This window comes from Carlito syrichta, unplaced genomic scaffold, assembly GCF_000164805.1.
Source record: "Carlito syrichta isolate Samal-C Ts95f unplaced genomic scaffold, Tarsius_syrichta-2.0.1 Scaffold305718, whole genome shotgun sequence".
NCBI lineage: Eukaryota > Metazoa > Chordata > Mammalia > Primates > Tarsiidae > Carlito > Carlito syrichta.
In genome coordinates, this window is record NW_007249814.1 from 288,615 (window position 1) to 302,407 (window position 13,793).

General features: G+C 34.4%; 1 protein-coding gene across 2 annotated transcripts in view; it reads right to left on the minus strand.

The window, feature by feature from the left end:
- The window catches only part of CEP290 (centrosomal protein 290), a 91,139-nt gene that overhangs the window by 35,200 nt on the left and 42,146 nt on the right, over positions 1-13,793 (minus strand). For both annotated transcript variants that reach the window (XM_008062468.2, XM_021714704.1), the window contains exons 28-37: positions 13,245-13,396; positions 12,806-12,917; positions 11,577-12,032; positions 10,042-10,206; positions 8,972-9,079; positions 8,224-8,358; positions 6,871-7,137; positions 5,843-5,950; positions 4,996-5,195; positions 3,222-3,435 (exon numbers count right to left, since the gene is read on the minus strand). In XM_008062468.2, coding sequence (XP_008060659.1) covers positions 3,222-3,435; positions 4,996-5,195; positions 5,843-5,950; positions 6,871-7,137; positions 8,224-8,358; positions 8,972-9,079; positions 10,042-10,206; positions 11,577-12,032; positions 12,806-12,917; positions 13,245-13,396 — 1,917 coding nt within the window. The remainder of the gene's footprint in view (positions 1-3,221; positions 3,436-4,995; positions 5,196-5,842; positions 5,951-6,870; positions 7,138-8,223; positions 8,359-8,971; positions 9,080-10,041; positions 10,207-11,576; positions 12,033-12,805; positions 12,918-13,244; positions 13,397-13,793) is intronic.

Here is a 13,793-nt window from a genome sequence, read left to right on the forward strand (position 1 = left end):
CCTACTTGGAAGGCTGAGGCGGAAGGATTGCTGGAGCCCCGCAGGTGGAGGCTGCAGTGGCCGGGAGCGGCCACTGCACTCCAGTCTGGGCGACAGAGTGAGACTCCAACTCAAAAAAAAAAAAAAAGAAGGGGCTGGAGTCCAATATTCAAAGTCCTCAAAGTATAACAATTTCAACCAAGACTTTCCTACCCAGCCAAGCTTAACTTCAGCAGTGATAGCAATTAAAATCCTTCCCATAAATCTAATCCCTAAGAGATTATGCAACTTCCAGACCAGCTCTACAGGAGACACCTAAAAAGGTATTAAGCACCTTTTTTTTAAAGAAAAAATAAAGAATGACTACACACTTCTCAAGAGAGCAGCAGAGCATAGAATCAACAGAGAATGCATTGCAACAGCAAACTTAAAAACACACATACATCAACCCCAAGGCTAAAAGAAAAGAAGTAAACAAACAAAGAAAAAACTTTATAAGAACCTCATGACGGGAGTAAACAATCACATTTCAATAATTAGCCTGAATGTGAAGGGACTAAATGCACCATTGAAAAGATACAGAATGGCAAACTGGATAAGAAACTATGACCCAATTATTTGCTGCATCCAGGAAACTCATCTCACCACAAGGAATGCACACAGATTCAAAGTTAAAGGATGGAAAATGAGTTTCCAGGCAAATGGATTGCAAAAGAAGGCAGGAGTAGCAATTTTAATATTAGACAAAACAACCTTTAAGCATCTAAAATTAAAAATGATATGAAAGGACACTACATAATGATAAAAGGTCCAGTTCATCAACCTAATATTCAATCTAAAATATGTGTACCAACACAGAAGCACTAGCATTAATAAAACAACTACTAAGTAAACTAAAAAAAGATATTGACTCTAACACTATTATAACTGGGACTTGAATACCCCACTTACAGTCCGAGATAGATCATTGAGGCAAAAATCAACAAAGAGATCCAGAACCTAAACTTGACATCAGACCAAATGGACTTAATAGATACCTACAGAATATTCCATCAAACCACCACAGAATGTACATTCTACTCATCACCACATGGAACATACTGCAAGATTGATCACATCCTTGCTCAAAAATCAAGCATAAACAAATTCCATAAGGTTGAAAGATTGTCATACACCTTTTCAGACCACAGTGGAATAAAAAATATCCACACCAATAAAATTTCCCCAAAACCCATGAAGATATGGACACTAAATAGCATGATTCTGAACAACTACTCAGTCAACACTAAAATCAAAGCAGAAATTAAAAGTTTCCTGGAAACAAAAGAGAATGAAGAAATATCTGGGATGCCATGAAAACAGTTTAAGAGGGGAATTTATATCTCTACAAACAAACAATGAGAAAATGGAAAGATCACAAGCTGATAGCATAAAAAAATCACCTAGGGGAGCTGGAAAGAGAAGATCACCAAAACCCTATTTTAGCAGAAGAATCCAGATCAAAATAAGAGCCCAAATACGGGACAGAGAAGACAAAAATATCATAGAAAAAAAGATCAACAAAACAAAACACTGGTTCTTTGAAAGAATTAACAAGACTGATGAACCCCCTAGCAAGAATGACCAAGAAAAAGAGAGAAAAAGTCCAAATAAACACAACCAGAAATACAAAAGATCAAATCACAACTGACCTTGAAGAAATACAAAAAATTGTCAGACATTACTATGCACCCCTGTATGGAAACAAACTTGATAACCTAAATGAAATGGAGGACTTTCTGACATCACACAACCTCCCCAAGTTGAAACAAGAAGACACTGAGACACTAAAGAGACCAATAACAACCAGGAAATGTGACTCTGTCATACAAAAACTACCTACAAACCAAAAAAAAAAAAAGCCCTAGACCAGACAGTTTTGCAGCAGAATTCTACAAAACGTACAAGGAAGAGCTGACACCAATCCATTGAAGGTATTCCAGACAATTGAGAAAGATGGAATTCTCCCCAAATCATTTTACCAAGCTAACATCACACTGATACCCAAACCGGGTAAAGATCCAACAAAGAGAACTACAGGCCAATATCCCTTATGAACACAGATGCAAAAATCCTCAACAAGATTCTAGCAAATCAGATCCAAAAACACATCTCAAAAATCATCCACCATGACCAAGTAGGCTTCATCCCTGGGATGCAGGAGTGGTTCCACATTCACAAGACCATAAATGTAATTAAATACATCAACAGATGTAAAAACAAGAACCAAAAGGAAAATCCAACAGCCCCACTAAAAAGTGTACAAAAGACATGAATAGACACTTCTCAAAAGATACATGGGCAGCCAACAGATACATGAAAAAGTGCTCAGTCTCACTCATCATCAGAGAAATGCAAATCAAAACCACAATGAGATACCACCTCACCCTAGTAAGAATGACTATCATTAATAAAACAAACAACAGATGCTGGCGAGGATGTGAAGAAAAAGGAACGCTTCTACACTGCTAGTGGGAATGCAAACTAGTGTAACCTCTTTGGAAGATAGTGTGGCGATCTCTGAAAGAACTAGAAACTGACCTTCCATATGATGCAGCAATCCCCACATTGGGAATATACCTGGAGGAACTCAAGTCATTCTACCAAAAAGATACCTGCACAGGCATGGTTGTTGCAGCTCTATTCACAATAGCAAAAACAGGGAACCAACCATCATACCCACTGAAACTGAACTGGATTAAAAAAATGCGGTACATATACACAATGGAATATTATGCAGCCATAATGAAGGAAAAACGTAAGGACTTTGCAGCAACTTGGAAGGATTTAGACTCTATCATACTCAGTGATCTATCACAGAAACAAAGAACAGAGTACGTTATGTTCTCATTCATAAGCGGACCTTGAACAATTATCATAATACTTTAAGAAAGGGATTGGCAGTAGTGGGAAAATGCCAGGGGAGAGAAAGTGGGATTGGCAGTTGAGGGAACCTGCCAAATGAGGGAGGAGCACACCTCATCAACAAGGGTACCTGCATAATGAACATCTGTATACCTAACCCTGAATTGTACCCAACATCTTTAAAGTTAAAAAAATAAAAATAAACAACATAATATAAAGCTCATACTTTTTACTACCAAAGATTTACACTACCATCTTTTAAACATTTACTAGTCTTCTCTAAAAGCAATCTCCCACATATTTTTCCTGCATGTTGATAATTTTCTGTTGTTACTTACTTTCTGCTGTTTCTCTTTCAAGGCTAACTGGCTCTTCAGTCGTTCTACTAGATTTCTCATTGTAGTTGTTGGAGCTCTAGAATTTGCTTCTTTTTGAGCTTGAAGTTCAGATTTTAAACTCTGTAACTCCTTTTGCGACTGGGCCAGAAGACATCTTAAATCCTCCACTTCTGCGTTTACTTTTTTCACTTCATCAGCGTGGTTTTCTTGGAGCCTGTTATAAACCAACATACATAGTTAATAGAGCAGTTGTTGCAACACCTTGATTGATACAAATTTTACAAATAGCAAATGTTGAGTCCTAAGTATCCTTACAATCCAAATCTTGATGCAGACATCCAAATTCAAAAGAATAACAATTCTTTATACTTAACTATTCTTGATATGTTGCAGAAGACACAATATTAACTTTCACAGAAATCACAAGCGTTATTAATCTATGATTCAAATTCACTAGCTTTATATCTATATCATCAATCGATTTAGTTAACTCAATTACCCCTATTGCTCATTCAGCATTAATAAGTCTGATAAATTGAATTATATCTAGTTCATTGTTCATACAGTGTATCTATATTGAGATTCTGACCAATGAGAGGGAAACAGTGTTAAGCCATGAACAAATGTTAAATTCTTTGAGACTTATTGTTTTCAGTAAAACTTTAGTCTAACTTGAAATAATCATCAAATTTTGAAAACATCAGGTTTTTAGAGAAATCACACAGATCTATAATTTCACAAGATAAATTAAAATATGCACACAGGGAATACATGTATAATTTTAGGCTATAATGACGTAATAAGATACAAAACAATGACTTCAAGTATTTCATATGACCAAAAAAATTATATTACATAAGGGATTTCAAAGATGATCATTTTCTACGCCCAGGAACGGGATGCAAAGTAATTGTACACTCCAAAACACGATGAAACTTAATATACCAAAAATAACACTTAGGTACCAAATTTAATAGAGTAAGGAAAATAGACTGAAAATATACAATATGCTGTTGCTAATTCTCTTTTATCATAGAGAATAATTTATTTAAACTGGCAGTTCCTTTATAAAAAAAATAGTGTTAATTCTGCTATTTCTTAGATAAGGAAGTAAAGAATCAAAGGGTCTAATATGGGCTTCAGAGCTAGAATAAAATTGCAAATTAAGTAGTCCGATTTTCTCATTTTTTTTAAAATAAGAAAATTGAGACCCAAAGAAATAATTCTACAATTATTAGAAACTGCTTAATTATAAACTTAGTTTAAGTTTAAAATCTATGTTTTCATAAATTGATTGAACAATGTTTAGAATCTCTATTATGTGCCAGACACTGTTTTAGGTGTGTACACAAAAGTTTCTTATTTATATGTTATTTTACAATTTTCAGATTACTTTCATATACAGTAGCATTTAGCCTTCCTGGAACCACCCTGGAAGAGCGTGGTTAAGTACTGTCATTTTCATTTTAAAGATGATGCAACTGAAGCTCAAAGAGGAGATTCTGAAAAAGAATCTGGATTAGCTTTTGAGTCAGACCGACTAGTTTCAAATTATGGTTGTCCCACTTCCTCCTATGGCATGCTATTGAGCATTGCTGAGGCGTTTCCTCTCTGAAAAATGGGGAAAATATAACGTATGTCGTAAGAAGTTCTGAGGATAAAAATGAGATAATACAAAGATCTTAGAACAGTGACTGGCACAGCAAACACTTATGTGTATCATCATTATATCATTATCATTTGACTATTTTTACAATACATTTCTAAGACTTACTGTAATTTGATATTTTCAAATTCTTTGACTTTTAATTCAGTAATTTCTCTCTGTCTCTCTAAATCTTGTGATACTTTCTTTAGTTTGACCAGAAGTGAGGAGAGAGAGTCATCTTGCTCTGCTACTGTCTGTTCCATCTCAGCCAAACGAGTAAAATGCTTGTTGGTAGGAACTGGAGTGGGAGACTGTTTTATTAAATCCTATAAAATATGAATATATTTGCAATAAGCATGTATAAATCAATGCCATACTTATTCTATAACTTTAATTTGGTTCCTCAAATGACCAAAATGTATATCTAATCTAAAATTTAATGATCTAATATGTGAGGCATAAAGAAGATAGGAAATAGAGATCTTATTCTTTATATTCCCAGAATCTAGCAAAGTGTCTATACATAGTAGAGGATCAATGAATGTTGACTGAATTAATGAGATAAGGCTCAAAGATGCTAAGGTTACCCATAAAGAAATGAAAGGTATTTCACACACAGCACAGAATGATCTAAAGAGGCAAGTATGAGCTGAATTCAGAAGATGAAAAGCAGTTAAATACAGACAAATTATGAGTAGAATCTGAAAAGGTAGATTCATAGAAGGTTTGAGTGTATAGCTAAGGAGTATAAACATAATTTTGTGAGCAGTGGTGAACTACTGAAGGAAATGAGTCTGGAAAGGAGAATAATCAGACCTTATGTTTTCAGAAGATTATTTTGGCAAAAAAAGAGGGTGACCTATCCAAAAAAAGAAGACAAGAGTCAAATTTTAAATTACATAAATCAACAAAGAAGCTACAGTTTAAATTGTTTAAATCAATAAAGAATAGAAGAAAGTTATTAGACTCTTACCCAAGCTGTTTGTTTGAACTTATTGAGTGAACTATCAGCCTGTAGTTCTAATTTATGATGAAGAATATGAAGGTCTTCCTCATGTTTCTTAACAATTTCTCTTTGCTCCTATTTTGCAGAAAATCAAATATCTTAAATTATAATTCAAATAAAATCATATTTTAAGAACTTAAAGATCTTATATATTTTATCTTTAATCCTCCAAAATTCCTGAGATAAGAAACAATATCTGCACGTATATACTTAGACCAGTATGCATGTCCCCAGTGCATGTTCAAGTTGACAAACCTAGCCTCAGATCATAATTTATTTGTAGCATTAGAATAACATGTATCTATCAATCATCTTTTAACTTGTTTATTAAAAAAGTTAAATGTTAGCGTCCCTCACAAAGTTCTAACAACTGTGACTTCCACTAATTATTGGTGTGACAGACTTCATTCTAACTTATTGACTCAGTTCTTACCTATAAACTCAATAGATATTTTTCAAAATCACACGGCTTCACCATGACAGCTATTCCTGGTTATATAAGAAAATGATACATATATACAAACTGCTAGCTTTACTGACAGACCTGTAGTTCAATCATGAAAGTAATAATTCCTAGCTGGGCTCGGTGGCTCAGCCTGTAATCCCGCGCCCTTGGGAGGCTGAGGTGAGTGAATTGCCTGACCCCGCGGGTTCGAGACCCACCTGGGCAACTTGGCGAGACCTCATCTCTATAATAAATCAAAAATTAGCCGGGCGTGGTAGTGCACACCTGTAGTTCCAACTACTTGGAAGGCTGAGGCAGAAGGATCGCCGGAGCCCAGCAGGTCAAGGCTGCGGTGGCCAGGAGCGGCCACTGCACTCCAGTCTGGGCAACAGAGTGAGACTCCAACTCAAAAAAAAGAAAATAATAATTCCTGAACAGAATCTTCTTGAAAGCAAAAAATGAACTATCACTTTAAAGTAGAATAATACTTGGCATTAAATTAAGAAACATCATAATAAATATCACAGCATAACATAATATAATAAAGTACCTCTCTGGCTTTTTCTAGAAGATGCTGATATTTCTTTAGCACTTCTTCCTTTTGATTTAACCGTGCTTGCATGTTTGCAATGGTTTGATGAGCAATTTTCAAAGTATGATGAGATTTTGGCTCCACCTCTTTTCTGCCTAGCTCAGCTATAAGCTTTTCTCTTTCCGCAGTGGCAGGCAATCTAAGCCTCAGTTCACTGATTACTTTATCTCTTGACAGAATATTTTGTTCTGCCAACCTCAAAGCAGATTCTTTTTCTTTTAACTTCTGAAATGATTAAGCCACAATAAATTAAAATTATAATTTTTCCTTTAATTTTTCATATCATGTGTACAACAGCCATCTGATACTTAATAAGGTTAAATTGACAGCACAGTTATTTGCATGCATAGCTTATTTATAAATTACATGTGTTATAAACTTCTTTATGATGATAAAAATGAAATTTAATTAATGTCTAAAACAAAATTCAGATCTTGCAATATAGAAATATAAGTGTGGTGGTGCTATGTAATAAATAATTTCTGTTATTTTGGTCTACTGACTATTAGAACTAGAAGGCTAATCTATATACAAAATAGGAATTGTAGTGATTCAAGTCAATGAACCGCTATTATAAGATCTTAAGTTTACTAACATACAGCAGAAAACAAAACAGTAGTCACTCTTCAGAAACATTAAAGCACGTACATTAAATTAAGCAATTCAGTGGCAATTCCATAAATGACAAATCTTACAATCACTGAAAAAAATCTAAATTTTCCTGAATTGATTAAAAATGTACAATTTTATTTGAAAAACTGTTATTAAATGTGTTTTCAGTTACTATAAAACACTACAATAAAAATCATAGTTTGTCATTTTCTGAATAATTTAATAAAGATAGATTTGATCACTTATTAATCATATTCAAAATCTAGATTTTAAAAAGTCATTTCTAGTTTACCTTCAACCCTTTAACCAGACATAAAAAGGAATGAACTGAAAATTGATTCATAAATTACATACTTGCACTTCAAAATAAATATAAAAATAAGTAAGAATGAAAAGACCATACAAAGGAAGGTAATATATTGCTCATAAGGCTATAATTAAATGCTTTTTCTTTCCTTTCATGCTCACTATTACTGATCATCAGTGTACCTAAAGGTAACAAGTAGTGATTAAATGAATAGTGAATTCAATATCAGTATATCAGTTGCTCACTACTGAGTACTGGAAACATTTTAGAAAAATAGAGTGAAATTATCAACAGATTCATCATTATATACTGCATCCTCATTAATAAATATTATTTAGAAAACTCCACAAATGTAATAATATACTAATCAAAATACAAGTTCTTCTAATTACCTCTTCTAGGGATTTGCAAGTTGTCTGTGTTTCTAGGATTATTCGAACATTCTCCTTAATTTTTCTTAAAGCGATCTCAAGTTGATTTGGAAGGGGCAAACTAGGGTCTGGCATTGACCCTGTGGCATCTTCAAACTATGAAGAAATAGTATGTTCTTTTAAAATGCAGTTGCAGCATTGAGAAAAACAAAATATTTTTACAACTGTTTGACAAAACATAGATTAAACCCCACTTATATATATATATATATATATATATATATACACATATATATATATATTTTTTTTTTTTTTGAGTTGGAGTCTCACTCTGTCACCCAGACTGGAGTGCAGTGGCCGCTCCTGGCCACCGCAGCCTCGCCTGTTGGGCTCCGGTGATCCTTCCGCCTCAGCCTTCCGAGTAGCCGGAATCACAGGCGCGCGCTACCACGCCCGGCTGATTTTTTGATTTATTGTAGAGATGAGGTCTCGCTGCCCAGGCAGGTCTCGAACCCACGGGCTCAGGCAATCCACTCACCTCAGCCTCCCAAAGGCACGGGATTACAGGTTGAGCCACCTAGCCTGATTTTTTAAAAATACTATATTTATACATTTATATATGCATATTTATATATTTAGATTTTATAGATTTAAAAATATTAGATTTTTAAATGAGATCAGTTAAGTTACATTTAATACAGAAAATATTTCTGTCAGTTAATATTGTAGGCCATGCAACAGAGTTGCAAACAGGATTAAGTATTCATACTTTTTGTGCTGCATTTAGTATTTCATTCTGCTGACGGTCAAAAATGTCTAGCTGACGTTCCAGCTCAACTTCTCTTTGATCCCAGGCCATTTGTCTTTCTTCATGAAACTAAAAAAAAAAAAGACAATTTGTGTCAAACACATACACAAAGACACCAGGCACGTAATGGGCATTTTACATACATTTCCTTATTAAATCCTCACAACAACACTTTAAGATAACTATTATTCTTCTCATTTTATGGAAAGGTTAAGTAATTTGCCCAACATCACAGAGACAGGCAGATGTGAAGTTGGGATTTCAATCTCCTCCATCCATCCATCCATCCATCCATCCATCCATCCATCCATCCATCCACCCACCCATCACTCATCCATCCATCCATCCACCCATAGTATCTATTTAATGATATAAACTATGAGTCAAGCACTATTCCAGGCAGTGCAAACATAAGAGTGAACAAAAGTCTCTGTCACCATGGAACTTATATTCCAGTGAAGGGGAGACAGCCAATAATAAACTAGTAAGTATGTAATATGACAGAGGGTGACAAGGGCTGTGGAGAAAAATTAAGATCAGATGGCTAGTGAAGTTTGCACTGATATGTAAAACATTTGAGCTAGGACCTGCAGGAATGAAACTATAAACACAGCAGGTATCTAGGGTAAGAACAATGCAAGCGAGGGAACCACAAATCTCTGAGATAACCATGTGCTAGATGAATTTCATCTGGTTCCAAAGTATATGCTTTATTCTCTACCAGGTTGCCTTTTCCTCCATCAGTGAGAAGTTGCAGAAACTTGGAACTGTGAAAAGTCAAATACCCAATATCAAAATAAAAATTAACTAACCAAGTAAGTTTGCTTATGCATTGCTCCTTGTAAGTTTAACACTGTAACAAAAACTAAATAAACAAATTTAAATTTTCAGAATAGTTTAGAAAATAAGGAACAAAATTACTTTATAATCCATTAATAATGGGAGCTACATTCAAGTAGAAGAGTAACAGTTACTCATGCATTCTTACAATCTTAGCAAAAAATACTACTAAAATAAATATAAAATGAAACCTTGCTCTGTTGCACAATTTCTTCCTCCAGACTACTGATTGTATGTTCATATTCAGAAATTATATTATTTAAATATTTTATTTCTTCTTTATCCTTGACTAATTCTCGATTTAGTTTAAGTTCTTGAAGACGAAGTTCTTCTATTTTCATATGCCAACTGATTACCTAAGATTTGTAATACACACACAAAAATGTAAATGCTGTATAAATATTTATCCATCATAATGATTTTAATTAAAATTAATGTGCATCCCACAATAAAATATTTTATCCTTCATTGAGTCATACGGCAAAGTTTATTTAGGATTTCCACAGACTTTTCTAAGAATATGTGGCATCTTACAATAAAATATTCTTCAAATTATGTTGGAATGGACAGCACTAGCATTCAATTTCATTTTTTCATTCATTGTCATATATTTACAGAATGCTTACTATAAGCATATCACTGAAACACTGGTATTACTTTCTTCCATTCCTTCCTTCCCCTTCCCTCTCTCCCTCCCTTCCCTCTCCCTCTTTCTTTCTTTGTTCCCACCCCCCCTTTCTTTCCTTTAGTCAGAGATGAAGTCTTGCTCTATTGCCCAGGCTGGAGTGCAGTGGTACAATTATAGCTCACTGCAGCCTCAAATCCTTCCACTTCAGCCTCCCTAGTAGCTGGAACTATAGGCACATGCCATCATTCCTGGTTAATTTATTTTATTTTTTTGTAGAGACAATGTCTCACTAGATTGCCCAGGCTGGTCTCAAACTCCCAGCTCAAGCGATCCTCCCGCCTTGGCCTTCCAAAGTCTGGATTACAGGCATCAGTAATCCAGCTGATATTACTTTAAAAAATGAAAGCTGATAATTATTTTCAAAAATGAAAAACCTAAAAGTTTCTAGCCTAGAAAATAGGATTCATTTGCAAAATAATTATTTTTAATTCTTTTCAAGTGGCGGTAAAACCAAATTATATTAAAAAATAAATATGGGCCTACTACTTATAAATAATTTTTTTAAGATAATTAAGAAAAGTAGAAATCAATTGATAACCGCTGTAATGTTTAAGACTAGCTATAATTAGTATTTAATTAATATATATGAACTTTTCAAGAGTGTTTAGAACTCTGCTGTTTTATAATCTGAGTACTTCTATTAAAAGCTTTGCTTAGAAAAAAGTCTCATTTTATTTTTACAAATAATAGACATGCAAATAGTCCAAACTCCTAATTTATAAAACCTAAATTAATGAATTATAATTGGAATCTGGTTTATAATGAGCATTTTTCATACTGGCACATATTAAGAAATTAAAATTGATACGTAACTCTTGAAAAATACTGAATATAAGACGGATATGGTGGCGCGTGCCTGTAGTTCCAGCTACTTGGAAGGCTGAGGTGGAAGGATCACCTGAGTCCAGCAGTTCGAGGCTGCGGTGGCTGTGAGCATGCCACTGCACTCCAGCCTGGGCAACAGAATAAGACTCCAACTAAAAAAAAAAAAAAAGAAAGAAAGAAAAGAAAATATTGAATGTAAAAATCAATGTTTACCTTTTGGGCTCCCCTGGCATCCTTTAAAGTGCTTATTAACTCTTCTAGGCTCTTTAGCTTTAATTCCAGCTCCAATGTTTTGTTTTCCATATTTCTATGTTTCTGTTGAGAATTTTTCATTTCTTGCAGTATGTTAAGTTTGTCATTTTGTAGCTGAATCATTGTTTTAGAGAACTTTTCCTGTTGTGCTAAGGGTAAGGCACCACTGAACTGTCGTCGTAGAGACTGAATTGTTTGGCGCAGATGTTTTGCTCTGTTTCTCCCCTCCAAGCGAGCATAATAGAGAGCCTGTTCTTTGTCATCAAGTTTCTGCTCTAAGCGCAAATTGTAGGCCTCCATCTTCTGCAGTTTCGATGTAACTGACTCCAACTTACCATGAACAGTAGCCTCACTAGTTTGAAGAGAGACAATATGTTGGTGCAACTTGGCAATGAGTGCCTTTTCATCAGACTGTGCCTAATATTAAAAAATATATATCTGTAATAAGTTTTGTGTTTTTCCAATGAAATGTATCATATATTTTTAAAAACACACAATATACTAAATAAAATTTTTAAATAGTGTGGTAAATGGGATCACACAAAAATCTAACTTTGCTTTAATATAAATAATTACCAAAAAACTGTAAAGGAAAAAACCTAGAATCAAATATTTAAAATTCAAGTCTAACTAAGTAACATTAATATTAATAATAATATTACTACTATTTTTTTAAAATTTCCATTGCAAATATTTATTCAGACAATGTGCAAAGTTTTTTTTTTGTTTGTTTTTGAGTTGGAGTCTCATTCTGTCGCCCAGACTGGAGTGCAGTGGCACACTCCTGGCCACTGGAGCCTCGACCTGCTGGGCTCCAGTGATCCTTCTGCCTCAGCCTTCCAAGTAGCTGGAACTACAGGCGTGCAAGGTTTTTTAAATCTCAAAAAAAGTGTAACATGAAATATGTAAAAAGCTGCATATAAACACAAAAGAAAATAGTTATTAAAGGATTTACTAACTACTGTTTCTTACTGTCTTATCCTTATTCAGCAGCAGAGTACATCTGTAGGTATTTACATGTTTTTTGGATTATGAGTGGCGTTTTAAATTAAAGTTTTCTAATTAGGTTCCCACTAACAAGATAGCCTCTGGCTGGTGTAGCTTCCGATTAAAACCATAACATCATCCCAATATCTAATGTGAATCTAGGAAATGTAAATTCTATATAAAAGAGCCAATATTGTACATACCTGATAGTCTAGCAGTTGCATCCTGAGGGACTCTACTTCCTTTTCTCTGGACTGTTGTTGTACATTCAAAATCTCAACTTGCCTTTTGGCAATATCAGAAATCTCTCTCAGCCTAGAAAGGGACAAGATATGTTAGGAATGATTAAGTGCACTTTCTAAGTAAATACCAAAATTCAAAATTTCCAAGTTCAATGCTTTCTACAATTTTATTTCTGGACTCTGAAAAATGCAAATCTTGAGAGGTCATGCCCTCTTCAATATCATTATTTAATGCTGTCAAAATTAATCTTGTTAATATTACTTAATCCTGTTCTTATGAAAAGAAACCAGTATCAACTGCCACTAGAATATTACCACTGTATGCTTATAATTAGGTTTCTTGAAGACAAATTAGCGAGATACATCCAGTCAAATAACTAAAACGTTTGTATGCACTTACTTTGACACTTCAACTTTTATTTCCATTTCAGTCTTCTCTAATTCTAAAATTCGCTGCCTATCAGCATCACTTACTGCCTTGCTCACACTTTCGGCTAATTCATCTCTCAACATCTGTTCCACCTTCTGTGCATCCAGGTTGATTTTAGTAAGCTAAGAAAATATAACATAAAAAAGGGTTCAGATGCATCTGTTTATGGTGAGGTTTTCCTTGTAATTTAGCTTTCAGAGTAATTTAGTCTTTATTTTGCCTTAGTCCATATATTAAATTGGGTGTAAAGTGTTAAGAACAGATTGAAAAGGGTAAAGAGAGGAAAGAGCCAGAATCAAATCATGGAAATTCTGGTTATATTCCAATCCACCAAAAGTCATTTTTATTAAACAATTCACTAATAATACCTGAACTTCTAATATTCTTTTTTTTTTTTTTTTTGATTTGGAGTCTCACTCCGTCGCCCAGATTGGAGTGCAGTGGCCGCTTCCGGCCACCGCAGCCTCGACCTGCTGGGCTCCGGCGATCCTTCCGCCTCAGCCTTCCAAGTAGCCAGAA